The sequence below is a fragment of the Marmota marmota genome, unplaced genomic scaffold (genome assembly GCF_001458135.2).
Source record: "Marmota marmota marmota unplaced genomic scaffold, marMar, whole genome shotgun sequence".
Classification (NCBI taxonomy): Eukaryota; Metazoa; Chordata; class Mammalia; order Rodentia; family Sciuridae; genus Marmota; species Marmota marmota.
In genome coordinates this window covers 45934300-45960186 of record NW_025999990.1, presented here as the reverse complement: position 1 = coordinate 45960186, position 25887 = coordinate 45934300, and the positions used below count along the sequence as shown (strand labels likewise).

The 25887-nt window shown below is 43.5% G+C and overlaps 1 protein-coding gene across 1 annotated transcript in view; it reads right to left on the bottom strand.

The window, feature by feature from the left end:
• The window catches only part of Emilin2 (elastin microfibril interfacer 2), a gene marked incomplete at its 5' end in the record, with an annotated part of 50571 nt that extends 24689 nt beyond the window's left edge, over positions 1-25882 (bottom strand). Inside the window, 3 exons of the mRNA XM_015482218.1 lie at positions 2338-2513; positions 25197-25319; positions 25830-25882. Coding sequence (XP_015337704.1) covers positions 2338-2513; positions 25197-25319; positions 25830-25882 — 352 coding nt within the window. The remainder of the gene's footprint in view (positions 1-2337; positions 2514-25196; positions 25320-25829) is intronic.
• Between the last annotated feature and the right edge of the window lie 5 nt (positions 25883-25887).

Here is a 25887-nt window from a genome sequence, read left to right as displayed (position 1 = left end):
TTTTTTTTTTTTTTTTTTTTTTTTTTTTTTTAATGGGCAGATGCTGGCCATTGATCTTGGACTTCCCAGCCTTTACAAGCATGAAAAATAAATTTCTCTTCTTTCTAAATTTTCCAATCTCTGATGTTTGTTTAGACCAACCTAAAACAGTGGCTTCTATCAAAGAGATAAGAGATAAGTGCTGGTGAGGGTATGAAGAAAGGCAATGGGTATAGCCACTATGGAAAAAAGTATGGAGGTAGCACAGGAGGATGGCAAGTTTGAGGCTAGCCTCAGCAATTTAACAAGGCCCTAAGCAGCTTCGTGAGACCCTGTCACAAAATAAAAAATAAAAATGTGGGGGCTGGGGATGTGGCTCAAGTGGTAGTGCGCTGGCCTGGCATGCACGAGGCACTGGGTTCGATCCTCAGCACCATATAAAGATAAATAAAGATATTGTATCCACCTAAAACAAAAGAATAAATATTTAAATAAATAAAAAAATAAAAATGTGGCTGGGGATGAGGCTCAATGGCAGAGCACCCCAGGATTCAAGTCCCAGTATTAAAAAAATAAATAAAAAGTGGGGCTGGGGCTAGGGCTCAGTAGTGGAGCGCTTGCCTGGCTTGTGTGAGGCACTAGGTTCAATCCTCAGCACCACATAAAAATAAATAAAACAAAGTTATTGTGTCCATCTACAACTAAAATAAATAAATAATACATAAATAAATCCAACCTAATCAGACCTTGGTGGAAAGCGTAAGCCGAACAGAACATTTTTTTAAAAAGTATGAATATTTCTTAAAAAATTAAAGTACAATTATCACACAATCAGCAATCCTGCTTATGGATATAAACCCAAAGAAATGAAATCAATATCTTGAAGAGATATCTGTATCTCCATGTTCATTGCAATATTATTCACAACAGCCAAGGTACATTAATAACCTCAGTGTCCCTCAATGGATGAATGGACAAAGAAATTGTAGGGTATGTATGTGTGTGTGTGTGTTTATGTGTGTGTGTGTCTATACATACAGCATGATACTATTCAGCCTTAAAAAGGAAAATCCTGTCATTTACAGCAAAGGATGAATCTGGAGGATGTTCTGTTAAGTGAAATAAGCCAGACACAGAAAGGCAAATAACAAATGATCTCACACATGGAATCTAAAGAGAATCAAACTCATAAAAGCAAGGAACAGTGGCTATCAGAAGCTTGTGAATGGGGGAAACGGGGAGATGTTGGTCAAAGGATATAAATTTCCAGTTGTAAGATGAACACATTCTAGATATAGCCTCGGTGGTGATGGATATGTTAATTAATTTGACTGTGTTAATCATTATACATCATATGCATACTATAAAGTCATTACTTTGTACAGCCTGAGTACATTCAACCTGACAGTTAACTATTTTAAATAAAAAACATGTTCCTATGATTTATAAACATTCTTTAATTGTATGCATGACTTTAATAAAAAGATTATTTTAAATCTATTTTATGGATAATGTTGGGAAACACTATCGATTTCAAAGACCTCATGGGAAGATAAAAATCAAACATAACTTAAACATTTCATTTCCCAAGGAAGGCTAAGCTGTGTTTATTGTGATTCATCTTTAGAGGAGGAAAGATGAGCTGATGTAGGAGCAAAATGCAAGGGAAAAATTTTACCCGTAAGAATCGTTCCCTTAATGTTACACTTCAAAAGCTGACGTGATCCACGGGTGAAAATTCTAACTTGGGACTAAGCTTTGCAAACATCTCATCTCAAACACAAGGAGAACCATTTGCTTTTTTTTTTTTTTTAAGACAATTTTGACTCCTTTAAACTCAGATTTCTGGGTCTTAGAATTGAAAGTAAAAACAGAGCCTCATTACATGTGATGTTCTTCACATCTCTGTTCCAGGCTACATCAGTCTGAACCCATCAGCATTTAACACCCCCACCTCCTGGGGTTTCTAAGGTGCTGGCTTGCACCAGGAGTTGGCTCTAACAAAGCAATTTAATCACGACAGGGTTTGTCCTCCATTGCTTTCCACTCCTGCAAATAAAGTGCTGCCATGCTGGGTGTGGTGGTACACACCTGTAATCCCAGCAGCTTGGGAGGCTAAGGCCAGAGGATGGCAAGTTTGAGGCCAGCCTCAGCAAGTTAGCAAGGCCTAAGGAATTTAGTGAGGCCCTGTCTCGAAGGACTGGGGACGTGGCTCAGTGGTTCCATCCCCAGTACCAAAATAAAAAATTTCTCAATCTCACAGATGACAAATCTCGCAGATGACAAATCTCGCCCTCTGAAGCAGTACTGGGAAAGCTGAAGGTGGCCACGCAGAGTGAGGCACCAATAAAACATTACCTGTGGCTTTCTTTATGCTGTTTCGAGGCCGAGCAGGTGTGGGGTGGGGGGTCTTCGCAGGGTCTTTGGGGCCTTCTTGGCAGTTCGCTCCTCTAAAGCCAGGGCAGCATCTCCATTCCAACTGGGTCACCGTCTTGTATCTGATGACGTACCTGGGTCTGAAGTTCACCCGATACCTGCAGACAGAAAGGGCAGCACCTCTCTTTTAGTTCAGAGCGCTTCTGGCCCTCCCAGAGACAAAGCCATGTAAAGAGGATTCAGGGTCCAGCTGACTCCCCACGGGTCAGAAAGGCAGGGCCTTCCCACCCTAGGTACTGGCCTCCTCCCTGCAGCTCTTGAATTCAAGGCAAACAGAAAAACTCAGCCTGCAATTCCCATTTGATGTGGACAATTTTGGGCCCTAAACTGAGCTTTTGTTCACCAACAAACTTCTGTTTAAAATTCACAGCTTTGTGGGGATTTCTTTAGGTGAGACTCAGTATTGTTGTCTATTTTGTGTTTTAAGAAAAACATTCCGAGCCTGGCTCAGTGACACACACCTGTAATCCCAACAGCTTGGGAGGCTGAGGCAGGAGGATTGCGAGTTCAAAGCCAGCCTTAGCAAAAGCAGGGTGCTAAGCAACTCAGTGAGACCCTGTCTCTAAATAAAATATAAAACAGGGCTGGGGATGTGGCTCAGTGGTTGAGTGCCCCTGAGTTCAATCCCCAGTACCCACCCTCCCAAAAAAGAAAGAAAAACATCCCTGGGGGTACAACCAGAGATATGAAAAATTGTGCTCTATGTGTGTAATAGGAATTGTAATGCATTCTGCTGTCATACGTGACAAATTAGAATTTTTAAAAAAGAATGAGCTTTTGAAGTGGAGAAAAGGAGACTGGTCTTTGTTGGCAGAGAAAACAGATGTGCATAATCATAATGGTCAGAAACCGCAGCTCTGAAATTGGATGATCTGGATTCACAGTGTGTGTCTTTTTCTAGATTAAATACTTTAAGAAGCCTACCTACTTCTGTAAGCCTATTCTTTAAAATGAGAAATGCTACCACATGGGGTTACTACTGTACCAAGCAAATTGAATAATATGTGTGAAATGTATCAGGCTACCTACATGGAGAACACACATTAAAATTCATATTCATTTGTAATTCAGTATGATTATGCTTTCATTATTTAATAAACTAATTATTGAGAATTTTAAAAAAATTCCTGGCACCCCTATCCCCCATAAAACCCACATATTTCCCCTTTGTACCATCTATCCCAATCATGGCCAAGGAAGCAGCCGACTTCTAGCTTCTTATGTTTTCCCAAGATGCCCTGGGGCAATGCAGCAATCAGGAGGTGGAACTGAAAGCGAGTAAACTTGCCCCATGTTCAGTATACATTCCTGACACCCTGGGACGTCCCAGAGACGTTTCCAGTGAGTTGTCAAGTCCTCCAGACCCAGGGCTGGGCCTGGACCTAGAACAGATAGCCACAGCCCAGCAGCCCGTGGTGCACACTAGGGATGAAGCTCATAGATGCCTCTGCTCTCAGCAGACAGAAGCCATGGCCACACAGGACGGCCCTCCTTTGATTTACCCCAACTTGGACTTTCTGGCTTGGAACCATTCTCTCTTGAAAACCTTCACTTTCTCTGCGTTTCTCACCAGCAGCTGGCCCTGTCTTTGGGTCAGTTCCCAGAAAGAAACAGGTTTTGCGTCACTTCCTCAGGGCTGCTGCGTGCTGCTTGTGGGGGCCTTAGGATGACCAGCTGTGGGGGCTGCTGGGACCTGCAGGGCTCAGCCAGCCAAGCGAGTCCAGCCTTGGAGCTGGGGACTTCAAAATCATGTTCTTAACAAAACTACAAATTGTTAAATGCAATGGACCTTTGACATCTCCCCTGAGGGTCATAACCATGACAACTGAAGGTTCTTTCTTTTGGGGTACAGGGGATTGAACCCAGGGACGTTTTACCACTGACCTATATTCCTAGCTTTTTTTATTTTTTATTTTAAGACAGGCTCTTGCTTTGTTGCCCAGGCTGGCCTCAAACTTGTGATCCTCCTGCCTCAGTCTTCCCAGTAGCTGGGATTATAGGCATGTGTCACTGGGTCCGACTCAATTAAAGATCCTTCTTTTGGGTGTCGTGCTGGGGTTGGAACCCAGGGTTTTGAGCATGCTAGGCAAGCGCTCTACCACTGAGCAAAGCCCCAGCAAAACCATGACAATAAACCCTCCGCGTAAGGACCTACTCCACTGGACAGCGAGGCGTCCCTGCAGAATCCCCAGGGCCCCACCAACAGGGTGGAACCTGCCAAGCCTTGAACCTTTTGGCTGTACCATTTCCATAGGTCTTTTAAGACTGTGGGTCTCAACCAAGGCCATCAAAATCACCCAAAGAACAGTGAAAAAATACCCATGCCTGGCTGTCCCCCTCGGAGATTCTGACAGAGTCTGGGTGGGGCCTTAGCATGTGGATTTTGAGAAGCTCCCAAGGGAGGCTTTTGGGAAGAAAAACTGGAAAGGAATCTCAATAAGTAAAAGGGAAATGCAAGGGGTGCTCATGGGAGGTGAGGTTAGGTTAGAAGGAGGGCAAAGGCCCCCCACTTTCAGGCTTTTCATTCTCTCCTTTCCCTTCCACACCCCCACCCCATCATGGCTCTATTACTTATATTGTCTCCTTTTCACTGGTGAAAAATCAGAGGCTCACAGGGGTTACATGACTTGTCTGAGTTCATTCCGAAAGTGGCAGGGCTGGAATTCAAGCCCCTGTCCCTCCCTGTGTACCCTGACTGCCCTCAACAGGCAGAAGCACCTGTTCCCTCTGGCAATTGCCTTAAGTGTGCGGCAGCAGTCCCATCTGGAGATGTTCCCAAAGGCCCAACAACCTGGTGAGAAGATAGTCAACCTCCTCACTCAGCAGACTCATGCCTGAGCATCTAACTGTTCCAGGTACACACCAGCCCTGGCCCTGGTCCCCTCCCACCCGACCTACACAAAGGTTTTTGTTGTTGTTGATGATACTGGAAATTGAACTCAGGGAAGAATCTAACACTGAGCCACAGCCCAAGCCTGTTCTTTCTTTCTTTCCTTATTTATTTATTTATTTTTAATTTTGAGAGAGGGTCTGCTAAATTGCTGGGGCTGGCCTCGAACTTTCAAATCTCCTGCCTCAGCCTCCCAGGTCGCTGGGATTACAGGCGAACAGCGGCACCACGTCCAGCCCCTACACAGAGAATTCTTGAAAAAAAATAAAATAAAATTTTAAAAAAGAAAAGACAATTCCATTTCACAGTCTTGCATACTCAAGCCAAGCATAATGCTGGAAAAATGTGTAATCTCAGAAAACCATTTTTCCTCTGAGCATTAAAGACGGAATGTGAACACGTGGTGGCTCTCGGGGCTTGTGCATCTGGAGGTGACAGTCCATAAGAAACCTTTTTGGCTAAGGTGGAGCCAGGCAGGGAACGAAACTGTGGAAGAGGGGAGCGGGGCCACCTCCCCACCACACCACACCCTGCCCTGGGGACCTGCCCCCTAACTGCACGCGCTGCAGGACAAGAAACCCTGCTCTCCCAACCCACCTCATCACTTTCTTCAAAGGCAGTGATTTTGCAGCCAGTTCAAGGCTCAGGAACGTTCCCTGGAGTCCCAGCCCTCCTCCCACCCTGCACGATCGCCACGCCCACCTGGGCGCCACGCCCAGCCTGCGGTCGGTTTCCAGGGTCCCCCTGGCACGTTCCTGACAGCTTCTCAAGCCCCGTGTGGGGAGGAGGCCGTCCTGGCTGGAAATGATCGACAGCTGGAAATGATCAGTAGGCCACCTCCATCCAGCCGTGGGAAAGCTCACCGAGGGATTTCACGGTGCCTAACGACCACACGGATCCCTGAGGTGGCTCTGGGCCCTGCTCCATGGCCTTCAGGCCTGGAGGGAGGAGTGGGCCACAATATAGGGGTGTCCAGCCTCACAGCTCCATGGGGATTTTCCCAGAAGAAATCAGGTCTGAAGGTTCCCCAGAGGATGAGGAAGAACCGAATAGGAGTCCCAGGACCCCCTCTCCATGACCCAGGGCACTACAGGAAAACACCCTGCCCTAGAAATTTTTATAAACTGTCAGGGACCCAGGTGTAGTGGTGCACACCTGTAATCCCAGCAACTCAGGAGGCTGAAGCAGGAGGATTGCCAGCCTCAGCAGCTTAGTGAGACCTTGTCTCGAAAAAATAAATGAATAAAATGGATTGGGGACATAGCTCAGTGGTCAAGAGTTCCTGGATTCAATCTCCAGTACTGCAAATAAACAAACAAAAAAACCTACTTATCCTCTGGTCTAACTCAAAGCAGATATGAATTCTTAAGTCTCCCCAGAACCAAATCAAACTCCAGAATCCTGGGGTCATGAAGAACTGCACAGGAATCACACAGCGAAAAGTAACTCAGAGCTGTGCTGTCCAATAAGGTGGCCATTAGCCACGTGTGGCTATTTAAATGTACACTAATTAAAAGCAAAATTAGCCAGACACGGTGGTGCACACCTGTAATCCCAGCAACTCAGGGCTAGTTCAGGGCTAGCCTCAGCAACTTAGCAAGATCCTGTCTCAAAATAAAAAAGTAAAAAGGGCTAGGGGTGTAGCTCAGCGGTAAAAGTTCCCCTCAGTTCAATCCCCAGTACAAAAAAAAAAATTAATTAATTAATTAAATTAAAATTAAAAATTTAGTTCTTTGGTCACAATAGCCATATTTCAAGTACTTCAGAGCATGAACATTTCCATCATCATAGTAAACTCTCCAGGACAGAACTAACCTAGACATCCATGAGATGGTGTGTGAATCAGCCATATGCACACATCTATTCACCAACCCACACCAACCCATCCTCTTCTTCCTCCCACTAGAACATTTGCATAACATCGATTCCAGAACTACTTCCCTGAATCCAAATGCTTCCCTGAAAATAGCCACACATCCCCAGCAAAGGAACATTTAGACAACTTTGCACAAGATAAAGGGTTTGCCCTGCATTTGGCATTTACCTGTATTTTATTTTCACACAGCCTTTTATTAAAGCTTTATCCAACCCGTGACCCTTTGGGGACATAGGCTAGACTGGGATTTCTTCCAAGAACAAACTTTCTAGTAACTCCTCTCTTTCCAATCACTGGCCAGCCCCAAACAACCTGGAGCCAACTCTGCTGGTTTTATTCTGCACGTGTGGTTCCACACAGTATTGACTGGAACGGAACTGAGAGGATGCAGAAGGAAGCCAGAAAGAAGTACTTCCCCCCAAGACTGGGAAAAGTATCCCTGCTAGGCCTAGCAAATAATCAGCTACCCAGAGAGAGGGAAATCAGCATGCAAAGGGTACAAGTCAACAAGATTCAGAACTGCTCACCCAGAATAGACTGGGTTATCCACCATCCATTCCATCCACAGTAATTTATTTTTTAAAAATTGAGGTAAGATACATGTGGCATAAAATTTAGCATCTTGCCAGGTACTGTGGCACATGCCAGTAATTCCAGTCATTCAGGAGACTGAGGCTGGAGGATTGCAAGTCGGAGGCCAAACTGGGCGATTTAGTAAGATCAACAGCAACTAGGGAGACCCTATCTCAAAATAAAAAATACAAAGGGCTGGAGATGTAACTCAGTGGTAAAGCACATCCCTGGATTCAATCCCTAGTACCGCAAGGGGAAAAAAAACTTTTTATTTATTTTGTGGTTTTGGGGATTGAACACAGGACCTTGCACATGCTAGGCAAGGCTCTACCACTGAGCTACACCCCTAGCCCAACTTAACCATCTTTAAGTATATAGTTCCGTGACATTCAGCACATCACACTGCTCTGCAACCATTACTACCCACTTCCAGAACTTCTTAAATTTTCCCAAATTGAAATTCTGTATTCACTAAATACTAAATCTCCATTCCTCCCTATTCCAGTTCTCAGCAACTGCTCTCCTGCTTTCTCTATGAATTTGATGACCCTTGCTATCTCCTATAAAAGGGATCCTAGAATCATTTATCCTTGTGACTGGCTTGTTTCACTTAGTATAATGTTCTCAGGGCTCATCCCTTATAGCATGTGTCAGAATTTCCTTCCTTTTTTACATAATAATTCACTTTTCAAAATTTCCATCTCAGTGGTAGAAATGGATGACAGTGGGTTTATTTTCTAGAAACTACTTGTGACAAATGTTTTTGTTGCTGTTGGTTTGAGATGTTGGGAGGTTTCGGGTTTTGCTCTGTTAGTGAATAAACAAATGAGCTTTTGATATTTATGGACACTTTTCATATTTTTAAAAAATATTTATTTTTTTAGTTTTTAGGTGGATACAATATTTTTATTTTTTATTTTTATGTGGTGTTGGGGATGGAGCCCAGCGCCCTGCGCATGCCAGGTGAGCATGCTACCCCTTGAGCCACATCCCCAACCCTCATATTTTTTTGACACTTTGCCAAAAGCAAAAATACAATCGGGCAGTAGAGGCTATAAATCTGAAGTCAGAAGTGATTTCAGGGGTTGTGGTTGTGGCTCAGTGGTAGCACTTGCGTAATATGTGTGAGGCCCTGGATTTGGACCTTAGCACCACATAAAATAAATAAAATAAAGGTATGTGTCCATCTATAACCTAAAAAGAAGTGATTTCAGAACTATATTGAAGTGAGAACTGGGGCTGGGGCTCAGTGGTAGTGCACTTGCCTAGCATGTGTGAGGCACTGGGATCGATTCTCAGAACCACATATATTAAAAAAAAAAAAAAAGGCTATCAACAACTAAAAAATTTAAAACAAAAAATTTAAAAAATAATAAATAAAAAATAAAGGTCTATCAACAACTAAAAAATCTAAAATAAAAAAAGAACTATATCGAAGTAAAAAGTGATTCTGTCCCAGCAGATGACACACCTCCCATTTGAATCCACTTTGTCCTACTGCCAATAAAAAATTGGCCATTTGAAAAAAAATAATAAAACATATGCATCTACAAAGACAGTTTCTGCAATTCCAAGTCTGGAAAAGTGTCCCCACTCAAGAGAAAATGAAGACACCAGTGGACCTTCCTACAGTTTAAAGAACAAACATAAAATCAGAATTCTCATCTTTTTCTGTTACATTGTTAATTAGATCTCTGCATGGAGAAATTAATAATGTGAAGCAAAGAAATATGAAACATTTTACTTGGCTATTTAGGAAATTCATAAATTTTAAAAGCTAGAATACTTGGGCAAATTATATGGGGGTGTTTAACCACTGACATTTTTTTATATCTTATTAGAGAAAGGGTCTCACTGAGTTGCCAAGTGCCTTGCTTAGTTGCTGAGCCTGGCTTTGAACTCTCAGTCCTCCTCCCTATACCTCCCAAGCCGCTGGAATTACAAGCATGTACAATACATTACAATACATGCCTGGCTTGGGCAAATATATTTTTGAAATACAAAATGTATCTAATGAATCTACAAGCCAAACTGATATACCCTGGTTAAAATTAGATTACAATAGAGCTTTATATAGTTTTCAAATGCAGATCCTAGACCAAAACAATGTGTTCAGAAATAAAAATATAGGAGCCTGTTTCCCAGCACAAACATACATTTACTGGAGAAACCACAACTGTAAGCTGCTTATATTTTCATTTCCTCTTGAATGAATTTCCTTATGCACTTAGAGTGGCAAGTTGGGTTTCCAAACCTAAAATCCAAAATACCTCTCAGCATTTTGCTCTGATGACATGGTGTAATGAGAAGTTTTTCCCCACCATCTATTTATCCCCCTAATCCACAATTCCACAGTCATAAAGAAGGGGGATTAAAGAAAACCACAGCAGCTCAGCAGCAAGGCTAAGTCCCAGAACTCTGCTGCTGTAGATAGTGCAACTGCTATTCCTAAATTTGCTCAAAGATCAGAACCTTCCTCTGTGCAAACTTGCATTGCTAAAGATGACATCATCTCCAAGAGCTGGCTGCCGTCCGGTCCCTTGACATATAGCCTATGCCTGGTTCCAAGGAATCCACACTTTCAGTTTTGACTTCTTCACCTTGGGAGACACATCCCCAAATCACTACCCCCACAGTGGGGTGGGGGGCGGGAGCACAGGGCCTTGGCCAACTGTGACAGCCGAATGATTCAAGAGGTTGTGAAGAATTCTTTATGAGAGAGCTATTTCTCCCAGATAAACTCTATACTCCATTTCCCCAACTTCTCCCACGTGTGCTCATTCAGCATCACAGAACACTTGTCTCCCGATCACTCCCCAGTGAACTCATTCTCTGCGTTCCCACAGTACGGAGCATGAGAACATCTGCTGGCCTGGGCCGTTAGCATAATGCTCACCCCAGACACCACTTCCCGTGGTTTTGTGATCCAGGCCTTTCCACTCAGAGCCACCGAAGAACTCTATTTTAATTACCCTCTTTCTTTTTTAATTACCCAACTTCTACAAAAGTCACAATAATTTAAGAATCTTTTTTCCTTGGCTTGGCCTCTCTCTAGTTTGCAACAGCAATCCCTCTCTTTTCAAAGGCCTCAGCACCACATAGAAACAAAGATGTTGTGTCCACCGAAAACTGAAAATAAATATTAAAAAAAAAAAAAGACGTGGTGGCTGTTATTTAAAAAAATAAATAAATAAAGGAACTCACTTTGAGTCTCAGAATTGCTTTTAGATGCTACAAGAGAATTGGCCAAGCCATCCCTCCTGTAATCTATTTCAGACCTTGGGGTGAAGACTCTGGACATGGACAAGCTCATGTGCTCGGAAACAGAATATCCAGACACGGGAGTCTTTTTGCAGATATAAAAATATGTTCTACTGGGCATGGTGGCACAAGCCTGAAATCCCAGCAGCTCCAAAGGCTGAGGCAGGAGGTTAAAGCTAGCCTCAGCAACTTAGCGAGGCCCTAAGTAACTTAGTGAGACCCTGTCTGAAAAAATAAAAAGGGCTGGGGAGGGGATGTGGCTCTTCTTTTGGGTCAATTCATTCTCAGTTAGAAACATAATAATAATCTGGAAACTGAAAACATAGGAATACTGATTTTTTTTCTAATTTATGACCACATTGGGGAAAAGATGAAAACATTATAACTGAGGCTTTTCTTTCAGAGATCATACTAACTCAGTACTGCAAAGTGTTTTTTGAAGTCACCTGTGACACATTGTCACTCAGATGTCCTCTGCTTAAAGGGGCAGTATTTTACTTTGGAAGACTGCTGCCCACCCCCAGGCCTGATGTTGTGACAAGTAGCGGGAGGGAAGGGGGGCTGCTTGGAATGATTTTAAAAAAACAAAACTGGAGAATAAAATCATGGCATCTGCAGGTAAATGGATGGCTTTGGAGAAGATAATGCTAAGTGAAGTTAGCCAATCTCCCCAAAACCAAATGCCGAATGTTCTGATGTAAGGAGGTTGACTCATAGTGGGGTAGGGAGGGGAAACGGTAGGAACAGATGAATTCTAGATAGGGAAGGGGGTGGGAGGGAAAGGGAGGAGGCAGGGGATTAGCAAGGATGGTGGAATGTGATGGACATCATTATCCAAAGTGCATGTATGAAGACATGAATTGGGCGTAACCTACTTTATATACAGTCAGAGATATGAAAAATTGTGGTAAATATGTGTAATTAGAATTGTAATGCATTCCACTGTCATGTATTTTAAAAAAAAATCAATTTAAAAAAATAAAAGAAAAACTCACACAAAAAAATAAAAACAAAACTGTATTTGCTGTTAATGGGAAGGGTAATGGAAGTGATATAGAAGAATTTCCCCTCAAGAAGATCCCCCTTCTATAATAATGGACTCATTTTTCCCCCATGATGGATTATAGTTAATTCCCTACTATGAGGTGATGAATAATGAGGTCCTGATTATCTCGTGGATAAAAGTGATCCTTCCATAACCTCCAGTCAACAGTCTGGGAACTAATTCACCTGATCCTCCTGCCTCAGACTCCTGAGTACCTGGGATCTGGCTGACTACCTGGCCCAGACAAATTTCCCCTTTTTCTAAGGATACCAGTCATATGACATTAGGACTCATCCTAAGACTCCAATTTAACTTGATTACCTTGACTTTGAAAAGGTCCTTTTTCCAAATGAAGTCACTTTCTGAAGTATTAGGGGCTAGGACTCCAACAAATCTTTATTAGAGGACAAAATTCAACTTTGTAATGACATGGTTAGGAGTTTGGACTTCATTGTTCAGGTAAAGGGGAGTCAGGGAAGGTTTTGATCGGGGATCTCATCAGAGCCAAAGAATTGTGTAGGGAAGTCAAACTGGGCATGGGGTGATATATGACTGAGCAGCATCTGGCCTTTTGTTAGGTGTATTGACAGGGCCGTGTTTTGCAAACAGTACTCAACAATAAAAGGTAATCAACTATTGATAGGGTACAACAAGGATGAATTTCCTAATTATGCTTAAAGAAGCCAGACCTCCCAAAACAGATGACACCATTTACATAAACTCTAGAAAATACAAACAAATCCATAGTGATAGGAGGATCGCAAGTTTGAGGCTAGTTTGGGAAATCTAGTGAAAACCTGTCTCAAAATGAAAAATAAAAAGGACTGGGGATGTAGGTCACTGAATCCAATTCTAGTACCCTCCCCGCCAAAGAATAAATTGAATCATCCAAGGACATGAACAGATATTTCTCCAGAGAAAACATACAAATGGACAACTAGCACATTTTCAAAAAAAGAAATTATGGGGCTGGGGATGTGGCTCAAGCGGTAGTGCGCTCGCCTGGCATGCGTGCAGCCCAGGTTCGATCCTCAGCACCACATATAAACAAAGATGTTGTGTCCGCCGAAAACTAAAAAATAAATATTAAAAAAACTCTCTCTCTCTCTCGCTCTCTCTAAAAAAAAAGAAAGAAAGAAAGAAAGAAAGAAAGAAATTATGGCTGTAAGAAGAATTGCAAGTTCAAGTCTAGCCAGGGCAACATAGCAAGGCTCTGCCTCAAATTTCAAAAAGTTTTAAAAAGGGCTGGGGATGGAATCCATGGTAGAGCGATCCCCAATACTGATGGGCGAATGGATGGCTAGATAGAAAAGGGGAAATTTGGACACAGTCAGGTATAAAGGGAAGGTGACGTGAAGGGACACAGGGAGAAGATGGCCTCGTACAAGCTGAGGAGAGAGTCTGGAACAGACCCTTAGCTCTCAGTCCTGGAGGAACCAACTCCACCAACACCTTGGTTTGCTATTCCCTTCATTTCCTGAATGAAGAATGTCCCTTCATTTCCGGCCTCTGGGTCCTTGCTCAAGTTGTTTCATGACTTATGCTGGCCTTGACTCCACTCCCACCTGCATATACTCAACTAGAACCTTCTTTCAAAGCCCTGCCAAAATGTCGCCACTTCCAAACAAGTTCTCAGGTTCTTCCTGGCTAGAAATAATTCTTCCCACTTCTGAATACCTTGAACACTTTGTGGTTCTCTTATTGCAATCCTCATTCCTACATTTTGTACTTATTTCTACTTGTCTCATTTTATCTGCTTGTCTCACTTTTGAACTTCCAGAGGGCAAGAAAGGGGTCCCTACTGAATCTCCGTGGAGCCCAGCTCTGGGTCAGACGTAGGCCATGCACGAAAATATTTGTTTAATGAAACTGAGAAACCAACAGTCCCCTAATTACAAGTCTTCTCTCAACCCGATTGAGCTTTCTGCCAATTCAAAATGGCTTATGCTAATTATGCATCCTTAATCCAACATTTTCCAGGGCTATGAATGTGAAATGTGTTTTTTTTGTAAAACTCCATTATGGTTTTGTCTCATGTCTACATCTGTTATGTAGTTATTCTCTCCTCTCAACTGTTGTTCAAAAAAATCAGGGAAGTAACCTTACAATCAACATAAATAATTGCCCATACTTTGTATCTCCCCATAAGCCATTAGCTACAACTCAATTAGGTACAAATGATGGTATATGCAGACAAAGGAACAGAGCTCAACAATAAAGGTAATCAACTATTGATGTACAACAACCATGAATCTCATAATTATGCTCAAAGCCAGACCGTCCCCCCCAAAAAGATTATATACCTTTGACACTATTTACATAAACTCTAGAAAATACAAACAAATCTAAAGTAATAGAAAGCAGATTAATGGTTCATAGGCAGGGGTATGTGAAGAGAAGGTGGACAGAAGCATTACCAAAGGTCCTGAGGAAATTTGGGGGTGTGATGGATATATGTGCTATTTTTATTATGATGATGGTTTCAAGAGTATATACACATCAAAATATTAAATTATTCAACTTCAAATTTGTACAGTTTACTTTTATACCTCAAACAAGTTGGGGTTTTTTGGTTATTGTTTTTGGTTTGGTTTGTATTTATTGGTACCACAGATTGAATCCATGGGTACTTAACCACTCAGCAACATCCCTAGCTCATTCTATTTTTTTTATTTTTTATGTTTGGGACAGTGTCTCACTAAGTTGCTTGGGGCCTTGCTAAATTGCTGAGGCTAGCTTTGAACTTGTAATCCTTCTGACTCAGCCTCTCACGCTGCTGGGATTATAGGTGTGTACCACTGCGCCCAGCTCCATAAAGTTAAACAACTGTGTATTAGGGTGCTTTCAAATCCCCAGGTCTGGCTGGGCATGTAGTCCAGTGGTAGAGCAAAAGCTAAGCATGTGTGAAGCACTCGGTTCCATCCTCAGCATCAAAAAGTAAACACAGAAATAAAAATAAAATTTCCAAATCTGTGAAAGCAAAGTGCTAGAGTCTTATCTTGAAAATCCAATAATAAATCTCAATTAGAAACTAATGTCAGCATCTCTGAGTCTTTTACAGTTTTAAAATGGACTTAACTGAGTTGTTTGTTTTTAATGTACAGGATTACTCTTCAGACACACAGCCTGTGAGTCTTGCCTTTTGAGAACTGAGATTTAACAGGTTTTTGTAGCTGAGCACAGTGGCACACACCTGAGCTCCCAGTGACTCAGAAGGCAGAGACAGGAGGATCTACAAGTTCAAGACCAGCTTCAGCAACTCAGCAAGATACTGTCTCAAAAATAAAAAATAAATAAATAAAATGGGCTGGGGATGTGGCTCAGTGGTAAAGTGCCCTGGGTTTAACGCCCAGTACCAAAAAAACCCCCAAACAAACCTATTTTGTGTAAAATACACAAAAATGGATGCTAGCATTTAAAAAAAAAATAGAACAGGGGCTGGGGATGTTGCTCAGTGGTACAGCACTTGCCTAACGTGCAAGGTCCTGGGTTCAATCCCCAGCACGGAAATTTAAAAAAATAAAAATAAAAATACAGCAAAAACTGGCCACTAGTTGGGATCCTTAGCTTTCCCATAATCATTCTGACTCGGATGTTTGGAAAGATCCTGGCTATTTGGTGCAGGAAGCATTATGCGCAGCATTTTGGCTTTCCCTCCTGCAGGCAGTGAGAGGGAACTCTGGGTTTTGTCTTACCACTTGTTTTCTGCAATGATGCAACAGAATGACTCCTAAATATCCAGCCAGAGGCCAGAAAATGATGCAATGGGTTGTGATGGGAAAGGGGTGCCTGGCCTATCATAGTACAGCTCAGGGCCCTGGCCTTCATCCTTGTCTAGGAAGTTCCAGGAGAACCACCAAGGTAAGAGACACCTGATGCACAAACCAGCCTGACCCCTGTTCAGCCTGGCAGGCTGGATTCCAGATTCTGGAATGTTCAGAATATCAAGGTTTGCTGCTGCCTCCCTGCCCAGGCCCCTCATTCAAACAGCATGTGAGGGGCTGGGTGCGGCTCACAGGTAGAGCACCTGCTCGGCATGCAGCATGCGAGTGCCTGGGATCCATCCCCAGAGAAAAAGGAACAGCATGTGAGCGCTCTGGGCTGACAAGGGCCAGAGAAACGCTTAATGGAGATGAGCTCTCCCGTTAAAGGGCTGGATGGATTGCAAAACCCACCCCCGCCCTGAGCTCTGTCGCAATCGCAGCCACAGCTTTGGTCCTCCCTTTTCAAGATATGTGGAAAAGCTTCAGTTAGCAGAAAAACAAGCAGTATTTTCCCCCAGTATGGTTTAGAAGGCATTTTTATAGCCTTATCTCATTATCCTCTAACAATATCCCTGTCTGGCAGATGTAGGGAAAACCTTCCAGCCGAACCATCTCTAGCACCTTATTTTATAATGGACTGAGAACTGATCTCAGTTAAAAGATAATCTACGGAAGCCCACACATTAGGCAGAACCCTTCGCAAGCATCACAAATGTGGAGAGAGATGGGGAAAAGCTGGGCAAATTCTGAGACATCTCAGCAAATTTTTTTTCCATCCAAATGACCAGCTTGAGACGGCTTTGCCTGCACCGTTTCTTTCTTAGCCAAATGCATAATACATTACATTGTCCTGAAAGGCTGACACTGCAAAGCATAATTTTTAGGCGTATTCCCTCATCTTTTGGTATTTTCTTAGGTGGGGGGAAAAACATTAAGAGCAGCTGGGTCCCTGGAAACGACACACCCCAACAAGTTTGCCTTCTGCAGCATTTTCAAACCAGGAATTTAGTTCCTTTGAATCCTCCCTACTTTCTTTCAGCACCCCATCACCCCCTTTAAAACAGGAAGGAAAGAAGAAAACTTATTGGCGAGTTTAGTTTTTTTTATATAAATATAATTTTTTAAAATTATTTCTGATTTGTAATACATGATGGCAGAATACAATTCCTTTCATATTACACATATAGAGCACAATTTTTTCAAGACACTGATTGTACATCAAGTATTTCACACCATTCGTGTCTTCTACATGTACTTAGGGTAATGAAGTCTCACTCATTCCACCTTCATTCCTACCCCCTTACCCCCTCCCTCCTTTCCCCTCCCTCCCCTTGAGTTTAGTTTTGATGGTTATTTTTCCTTCGATGTGCATTGCTGTCACACTGAGAAGCACCACATTCCCCCCTGGATCCTCCCAGGAAAACTGTCCTCTGTAACGATATGTCACGCTCAGCTACATCATTTGATCCAATGGTTCACTGTTATTTTTAAGCCCAGAAAACTGCTTCATAAGGACGGAAGGACTGGCCACTAGTTGGGATCCTTAGCTTTCCTATAATGATTCTGACCCGGGTGTTTGGAAAGATCCTGGCTATTTGGTTCAGGAAGCATTTATTGCTGGTTCCATGACTTCTTTACTTCGGAGAAGCAATAAATCAGAACATTTGTGTGACAGACTGGAAGTAATCCAAATGCTGGCAGAGTTTATCAGTTTTAGGTTTTTAAAAAACAGTACGTAAAGCATTGTGTAACTGTTGTATGCAGCACCTACCATGTTAGTCACACTCGGCAAACACGAGTAATATCTTAATATTATCCACATAAGGAAAAGTTTTTTCCCCCCATAATATTAAAGAATTAGGGGCTAGAGAATATAGCCCAATGGGAGAGCATATTTTTAGCATGTACAAGGCCCTGGCCAAAAAAAAAAAAAAAAAAAAAAATCAAGCAATGTGTTAGTGGTTAGGTGAAGGATTACCTAGGGATCAGCACTAGTTAACCACAATACCCAACATCCTAGCCACCCTTTCTCTATTACTCGACCACAGGCATGCAAACACCTGCAGAAACAGCAATACACACCCACCAGCAACTAGAACATTTGCTTGAAAGAGACATCATCGCTGGCATGCACTCCCTAAAGAAACTGTACGGCTGGCTCTACTTTCAAAGCCTTCTCTGATTTTCACTTAATTTTTAAAGGTTGATGTTAAGTATGCCATCTTCTTAATTATCATCTTAGCTCACTGAGTTATTATGTTCTTCAACACACCAGTCTTCTTCAAACATATCTGCATGAACTTCAAAGATCAGCCTTCAAAGATCAACATTCCAAATAGAAAACTGTGTTCGCCAGACCCTCTGCCTGGTGCTTCTTACAGTCCAGTGATAGTGCTGGCTTGACAAGTCCTCTACCAGGGCTCTCACTTGGGCCTCCTCCCCCCACCCTGCAATGGAGACATGGGGACTTGCCTGAAGTCACACAGGCCAGATGCCAAGTCTCCTATCTCTCCTTCCAGAGCAAGTGGTGTGCTACCCCACCCAGTTCTGATGGAGCTGGAGGAACCACAGGGAGCCTGCCCCAGCCCTACTGAAGATTAGTAGTTCCCTGCAGGCCACCCACGCCCACTTGCCCTCTCCTAGCTACCTCTGAATTTTAACTCAAGTACCACAAGCTAATGTGGGTGGAACAGATCATGAGCAAGACCCATTACCCAATTAACAGGACTAAAGCAGATTTTAACAAGAAGCAACCTGTTTTTCTTAAGGCCATAACCTCTATTTGAATACTAATAATTTTTTTTCCAAGATGAAAAAAAGATAGAAAATATAGCCCTTAAGCATTATATTCTAAGAACCCAGCTTCTGTCCTACCCAATCTCCAGGCCAAGTCTGTGCCAACAATAAAATAATAAGCATAGACTGGGCGTGGTAGAGCACAACCCTAATCCCCATAACTCAGGAGGATCTCAAATTCAAGGCCAATCTGGGTAACTTACTGAGATCTTATCTCAAAATAAAAAATAAAATGGGCTGGGGATGTGGCTGAGTGGCAAAGCACCTCTGGGTTCAATCCCCAGTACTGCAGGGGAAAAAAAACAAAAACAAAACATTTTTTGACTTGGATGCAATTCTGTTCTTGGAGATGTAGTAAACATAAAGTTGGCTGTAGAAGTCAGCCATCACAGGTTTTGTTGTATTTTTTTTCCCTAGCCTTAAATGTTGTGTGCTTTAGAAAGAAAAAGTGACTTTTCTGGGAGGAGATTGCTCCCTAACAGACAACTTTTCTTCCAGCTCAATGACCCACCATCCTCTGCTGTCCTGGGAATCTGAGGATAGAGGTGTCCTGGAACTCCAGCCCAGAACTAACACCTGCTGCACATTCCCTCTGCATTCCCCCAGCAGCTCACAGGCTCTGTGTTGACCCCACCCAGATCCCTCCCCCAGCTCATGAGGTTTTTTTTTTTTTTTTTTTTTTTTTTTTTTTTTTTTAAGAATGGGAAAAATTCTGCCAAGATACAAAGCATAAGTAGGTGGTGGGAAGCTGGCAGGTGGGGCAGGGTAGACGCGGATAAGCCCCAGTCTGTTCATGGGGTCAGAAAGTAGCAAATTCCCAGGCCTGAGCTGGAAGGCAAAGAGAACACTGACAACCATCCTGCCCTGCATCTGGGGTCCTTGGCCATCCTTGCCAACAATGCAGAGGCTCCGTGGACAGGAAGCCTCCAAGTGCCACAAATAGGAACAGCTGTCCGGCCAGGCAGGAGGTTCTGTGACTATCTGGAATTCCTTCCACGATGCATGAATGATGCATGAAAGAAAGTCGTGCCTAGTCCAGTGAAGAGAAGAACTGCCGCAGTCTCCCACCAGTTCACCCAAACATCAGCAATGGGTGGAGGGGGCTGCAGGAGACTGCACACCTTTCCCTCGACCCTTTCCACCCTATGGAGGACTGGCAGCAGGTGCCCGTCCCCATACACACCCCTGCCAGAATCCTGGTGGGTGAGGGTTTAGACAGCAGGGGTTATAGGGGTGTGGTGTGGGAGGAGCCTAAGGCTTGAAAACAACATACCAGGACTCTGCTACTTCCTAACCACTTACCCTCCTGTAAAATGGGGGGTAATGATCCCAAGACAGAAGATAAGGAACACAAAGGGTTCATGACACCCCAAGGACACACTCTAGAGTGACAGTCCCTTCTGAAGCAGCCTCAGTTCCAAGAAGTCCATCTGCCCCATACCCCACAGGAAGAAATCCAAGGCACTCAGATTCCCCTGTCTTCCAAAATCCATCCCCAAAGCCAGCCCAGGGCCAAGAGGGAACCTCCCCAGGCTTCCATGCAAAGATTCCACATTCAGAGGTCGGGATCCACGGTATTGACAGGCTATTTCCTAAGCGCTTCGTGGGTGGCCACAAGTCTACAGAACAGGCCAAACTGCCAATGGCTTTATGAGCAATCAGAAAAATTCCTCAATGCAATGAAAATTTCAGCGACATTCGGCTTTCTTAATATGGAAGTAGAAAGTAAAACAATTATCTCAGCAAAAAAAAAAAATTTTTCTTAGGCCCCCTTTGAGAATTCAGACTAAATGATAAATAACTACCATCCCATTGGACCACTTTAGGAATTAGCTAAGGGGAGACAAATCATTTTCTGTTGAAGGGACTCTCCTTACATCTAGTGCTTATGTATGAGAGGGAGGAAGGAGGGACAGAGAGAGAGAGAGAGGGAGAGAGAGCCCTACTTCTAAGTTCTTAAGTGATGCTAAATCTTCATAGAAAAATGTATCATTTTTACACACAAGAATAGTAGCACTAACTCACTTCATTAGGGCATGGGCTTTAAATTGTTTTTCTGGAAATACTCTCTGAACACCATCCCCTTGTAACAAATTCTGTGGTGGCAGCTGAGCTCTGGAGTAAAAGTGCGCTGTCTTGAGGCGGTCAGGACCCCGGCCCCTACAGTTATATTCAGCAACTCTGGTCTCATGAATGTCACACTTTAAACAACTGACCCAGCAGCCTAAACCATTAGATGTGTCAGTGATTAAAATAAGCAAACAAACTGTATAACATAGTAGACAATATGACACATGACAAAGTCCCTTGAATTATAGCAAAGTGATCCACAGTAGAGTGAGGTTAAGGCCATGTGCACACAAACTGTTCTGCACTTATATGGGAATTGCCTCCCATGAAAGTGGGTATAACTGTTTTTGTTTGTTTTTCCGTGGTGCTGGGGGTTGAACCCAGAGCTTTCCACCTGGCAGGCTCTTGGTATGCCCAAGTATCATATAAAAACCTCCTGCTTTCAGTCAGGCACAGATTACACCTGTAATCCCAGCAAATCAGGAGGCTTAAGGCAGGAGGACCTCAAGTTGAAGGCCAGGCTGGGCAACTTAGCAAGACCCTGTCTCAAAATAAAATAAAAAAGGGTTGGGGGTTTGACTCAGTGGTAGAATGCCCCTGGTTCTTCATATATACAAACAGCATCTTCATATTCAGAAATAAATCCTTCTGAAAATGCATGTGCCCTCAGTCTCTACATACAAGGAGGCTGCTCACGCCCGATGCTATGGCTGGGTGCAGCAGTTCTCCTTTGATTTGAGTCCCTCCCTCAAGCCCCTTGTTCCCCAGGGAATTCCCCTCAGTCTCGGAGGTCATTCAGTCTTTCTCATTTGGCTTCTTCACTCTGCCCCCAAATGGGTACAATTTTTAAGTAATTCTTTACCAGCTTGTCTACCACATAACTCCCTTTTTCTACCAGTCTTCAAAGTACCATATAGATTCCTGGGTAAATGGATTTCCTTCCAACTAACTCCCCTAACTCACACGATTACCCCACTGACTTGCTGTCTGTTTCTGCATGAGCAGTTACTTCCTGTCAGTGCCAGCACCCCCACCCCCACCCTGCCCCTGCCAGGCCTTTCTGAAGGTCTCAGCCTCCAAGCCTTCTGGGTCTCCAACAGTATTTCCTCCTCCAATGTCTTCGCTTTGCTCTCTGACCCCTTCCCGGGCTTTTCTTCCCTTGCACTGCCCCTAAGAATTAGTTCTGCTCTCTCCCTCTCTGTCTCTCCCTTTGGCAGTAGGGACTGAACCCAGGCTAGCCCATGCTAGGCAGGCACTCCACCACTGAGCTACACCCCAGCCCTCAGTTCTGCTCTGCATGGGCCAAACCTACCATCCCTGATGCAGAAACACTCCAGCCATCTCAGCCAGCATTCAGTCTGTACCTCTAACAGTGACAAGAATTACCCCTCGGTCACCCTAGAGTGCATTTCCAAAGAAACTTCACTCCTGCAGGTCTCTGGTTCTAAGGGAAACACCAGGCAAAGGCTGTGTCCACAATACCAGTGAACTCAAGAGTTCCGGCAGGCTTAGGAACTGATCAGAAAGGATAAAGAAATCACGGGGCTGGGGCTGGGGCTCAGTGGCAGATCGCTTGCCTGGCACGTGCAAGGCACTGGGTTCATTCTTCAGCACCACATTAAAACAAATAAATAAAGGCATTGTGTCCATCTACAACTAAAAATATACATTAAGAAAAAAGAAAGAAAGAAATCACATGCGATACAACCATTCATCCTCTTTAAGTATAAAAAGAATGTTTCTCTGGGCTGGGGTTGTGGCTCAGTGGTAGAGTGCTGGCCTCGAATATGTGAAGCCCTGAGTTCAATCCTCAGCACCACATAAAAATAAATAAATTAAAAAGGTATCAGTTGTCCATTTACAACTGAAAAAAAGAATGTTTCTCCTTATGTTTTCATTCATCCACTAAATCCTTAAATATAGGAAACATTTAGTTGCTGAAAAATAAGGTAGCCAGGCACACTGGTGCACACCTGTAATCTCAGCAATTTGGGAGGTTTAGGTGGGATCTCAAGTTGGTGATCAGCCTTGACAACTTAGTGAGACCTGTGTCAAAATAAAGAATAAAAAGGACTGGAGATGTAGCCCTGTGGTAAGGCTCCCCTGCTTCAATTTCCAGTGAGAGAGAGAGAGAGAGAGAAGGTAAACCATACCCTTCTTGCCCCTAAGGTCAAGATTGGATTAACTACCAAAGCTTCTTCAAGATTCTCAAGTTGAAGGGCTGGAGTTGTAGCTCAGTGGTTGAGTGCTTGCCTAGCATGTAGGAGGTACTGGGTTCAATCCCAGCACCACATAAAAATAAATAAAGAGGGCTGGGGCTCAGAGAAGAAGCCTATCATGTGTGAGGCATTGAGTTTGATCCTCAGCACCACAAATAAAATAAAGGTATTGTGTCCAACTACAACTAAACATAAATGTTTTAAATAATAATAATAATAAATAAAGACATTGTGTTAAAAAAAAGGATTTTCAAGTTGATCAATGAAAATATTCTGTGCATTTTAAAATTTTCACATTTATAATGCAATACTTAAGATGTAAAAATATGCTTGAATTGTTTACCTGATTTTTACTGAAGAAGAATACCCAGGTCACTTACTTTGGTTTGTTTTAACAAAACAACAGAAACAACTGCCATTTTAAAAATAACAATTCTAGCACGCACAGTGGTACACGACTGTAATCCCAGCACCTGACAAGAGGGTCTCGGGATCAAAGTCAGCCTCAGCAACAGTGAGGTGCTTAAGCAACTCAGTGAGACTGCCTCTAAATAAAATACAAAATAGGGCTGGGGCTGTGACTCGGTGGTTGAGTGCTCCCGAGTTCAATCCCTAGTACCAAAAATAAATAAATAAAATAACAATTCTGTTGTCCTTCTCACTGGGTGGCAAAAATACACTCCTACTGCCTTTCATTAACCTGTAGATCTGGAGGCAATTCACTTCCCCACTGATGACCAAGTTTCTTTGAGTTTTGGTTAAATACAACAATAAAATCATTTGATTTTCCACCCAGCTAAAATTATTTGAGAAAATGAAAAAACAAGTCATCTTTTAAACAAAAATAATTATTCCCCAAATGAAAAATTCATTTACTTCTGCGTTGCCACAGTATTAAAAAATATTAACAAACCCCAAAATACAGTCCTTCTATGAAATGAAGAATTTTTTTCCCCTAAAAATTCAATTCTAATTCCAAACAAAATCATTCAAAAGGTGTTGAAGACCTAGTTCACTTCTCTACCACAACATAAAAATTTTACTTGGTTCTCATGTCACTGACTGCTGACCCTGGACTCTGAGGTCTAAATCTTACTGGTTAGATTAAAATGGGATGACAGTATCTATCTCTCTGACAGCTTATTTTTCACTCTAAGTGATAGCCAGAAACTCCATTTTAGCCTTTTCCTCTATGAGTTAGAAATCAGAGGCCTCTTCTAAGGTTTCCCAATGGCCACCACCCGTGGGGGTTTGTTTTGCCCAACAGGAACTGTCCCATCCCTCTTTGCAGCTCCCCCAGTCACCCAAGTGAAATCCAGTGTCAGCTCCACCCTGAATATCTGCTATCTAGTATCCTATCTACTGCCCCTTGGAAGGAGGTTTCCTAGAGTACAAATTCAGTCTGTCCCTTAGATTTGCAAGGCAGATCTGCCTACTGACCATTCTTTGCTGTGATGACAACTGTGCTCTAAGACAAACAACGTATTCTTAGTGGAAAACAATTTAAGCTATCACATGTGTTTCCCCAACAGCCATTTATTCACATCAGCCCATCTTCTGATATCTGACTTACACAAAAACTCAAAGACTTGCCTGATGACAATCGAATGAGTGTGATGTGTTTAACGGAATTTGTACTTTATCGCATGACTTCCTGTTCTTCTTCTTATTTTATTTTTTATTTATGGTGAAATCTTTATAAGAGAAACGATGATTAATTCTTCCCTGGTCTTTAAGTATCATTCTCTTCTGACAACCGCTTAGCAAATCCTCAAATCTAATTTGAAAAGTCATACTTTTAAGCAAATTATTCCTAAAGCTTTTATTTAGAGTTGTACCATACTGAAGAAATCCGTTTTATGGGGACAATTCGACAAAACTTGCTTGTTTTAGGAGACTAGCTAGCCAAACCTCTCAGTTAATCCTACATCTAAAAGTTGTTAGCAGTATACATTTTAGAATCTTCTGTGTGCCCCAGAACACGCAATATGGATCTAATTAGGTTCAGCTGCCTTACGTTAGTAATAAAATTGAGAGAGAGAGAGAGAGAGAGAAGGAGAAGTGGGGGTGGGGGTTTTGTTCATCCTCTCCTAAGTCCTGGGGAATCCCAAACTCCCAAGTCCTGCGCATCCTCAATGCTCACTCAGTAGCTGGTGCCCCTCTCAGCGCTCAAACTTGTCAGCGGCTGGGTTTTCACTACATCTGTAAGAGACTTTACACAACCCCACCCCACCCCCACGGCCCAGGCCCGGGTGAGCCCCGCCCGCTGCTCGGCTCCAGGACTTACACCAGCGCGGATGGACAGGGCATCTGGCTCCAGGGACAGTTGTACTGAGCTTGGATAAAACTCTCACTTCCCTCCAGTACAGAGCAGCTCACGTTCTTGTTCACGATGTAAGCGCACCAGTTCCTGGGGTGAAGGGGAGAGAGGGAGAAGGATGTAGAGTCCACCCCGAGAACAATGAGGCCCGGGAAAAGGGAATGAGCTGATACAGCAGCGGATGGAGCCAGGGTCAGGGAACCGGTCACCCCCTGCGGAGGCGGGAGATTAACTCAGTAGACACCAGAGGGTGTAACGAGGGTGCCTTCGGAGAGCAGCCCCTTTACCCCACGAAAGGCCGGGGAAAGAAAGGCACCCACGCCCCCAGGGCCTCCTGGAATTTCTGGGAGTCCTTCCAGATCACGCTGCTCCGCAGGACACTCCCTGAGTCCCGCGTCTCTGGAGTCAGCACTGCTTGAGGCTCCTGCGGTGGAGCGCACGGCCACCGAGATGAGTCTCCCGGGGGAGTCCATAAGGGACTCCCAGCTGTCGCTTGTCGCCTTTAGCAAGCCAGTTCCAGGACCCGGCGATGGGCCGGGGAGGGATAGGTGGGGTCCCAGAGCTCTCGGGTTTGGGACGAGCGAAGAGGCGCGCACTTACTTGTTCCTGGCGCTGGGCCGCGCGGGGTACCCGGACTGCGGGCCGGCGTGGCACAGTC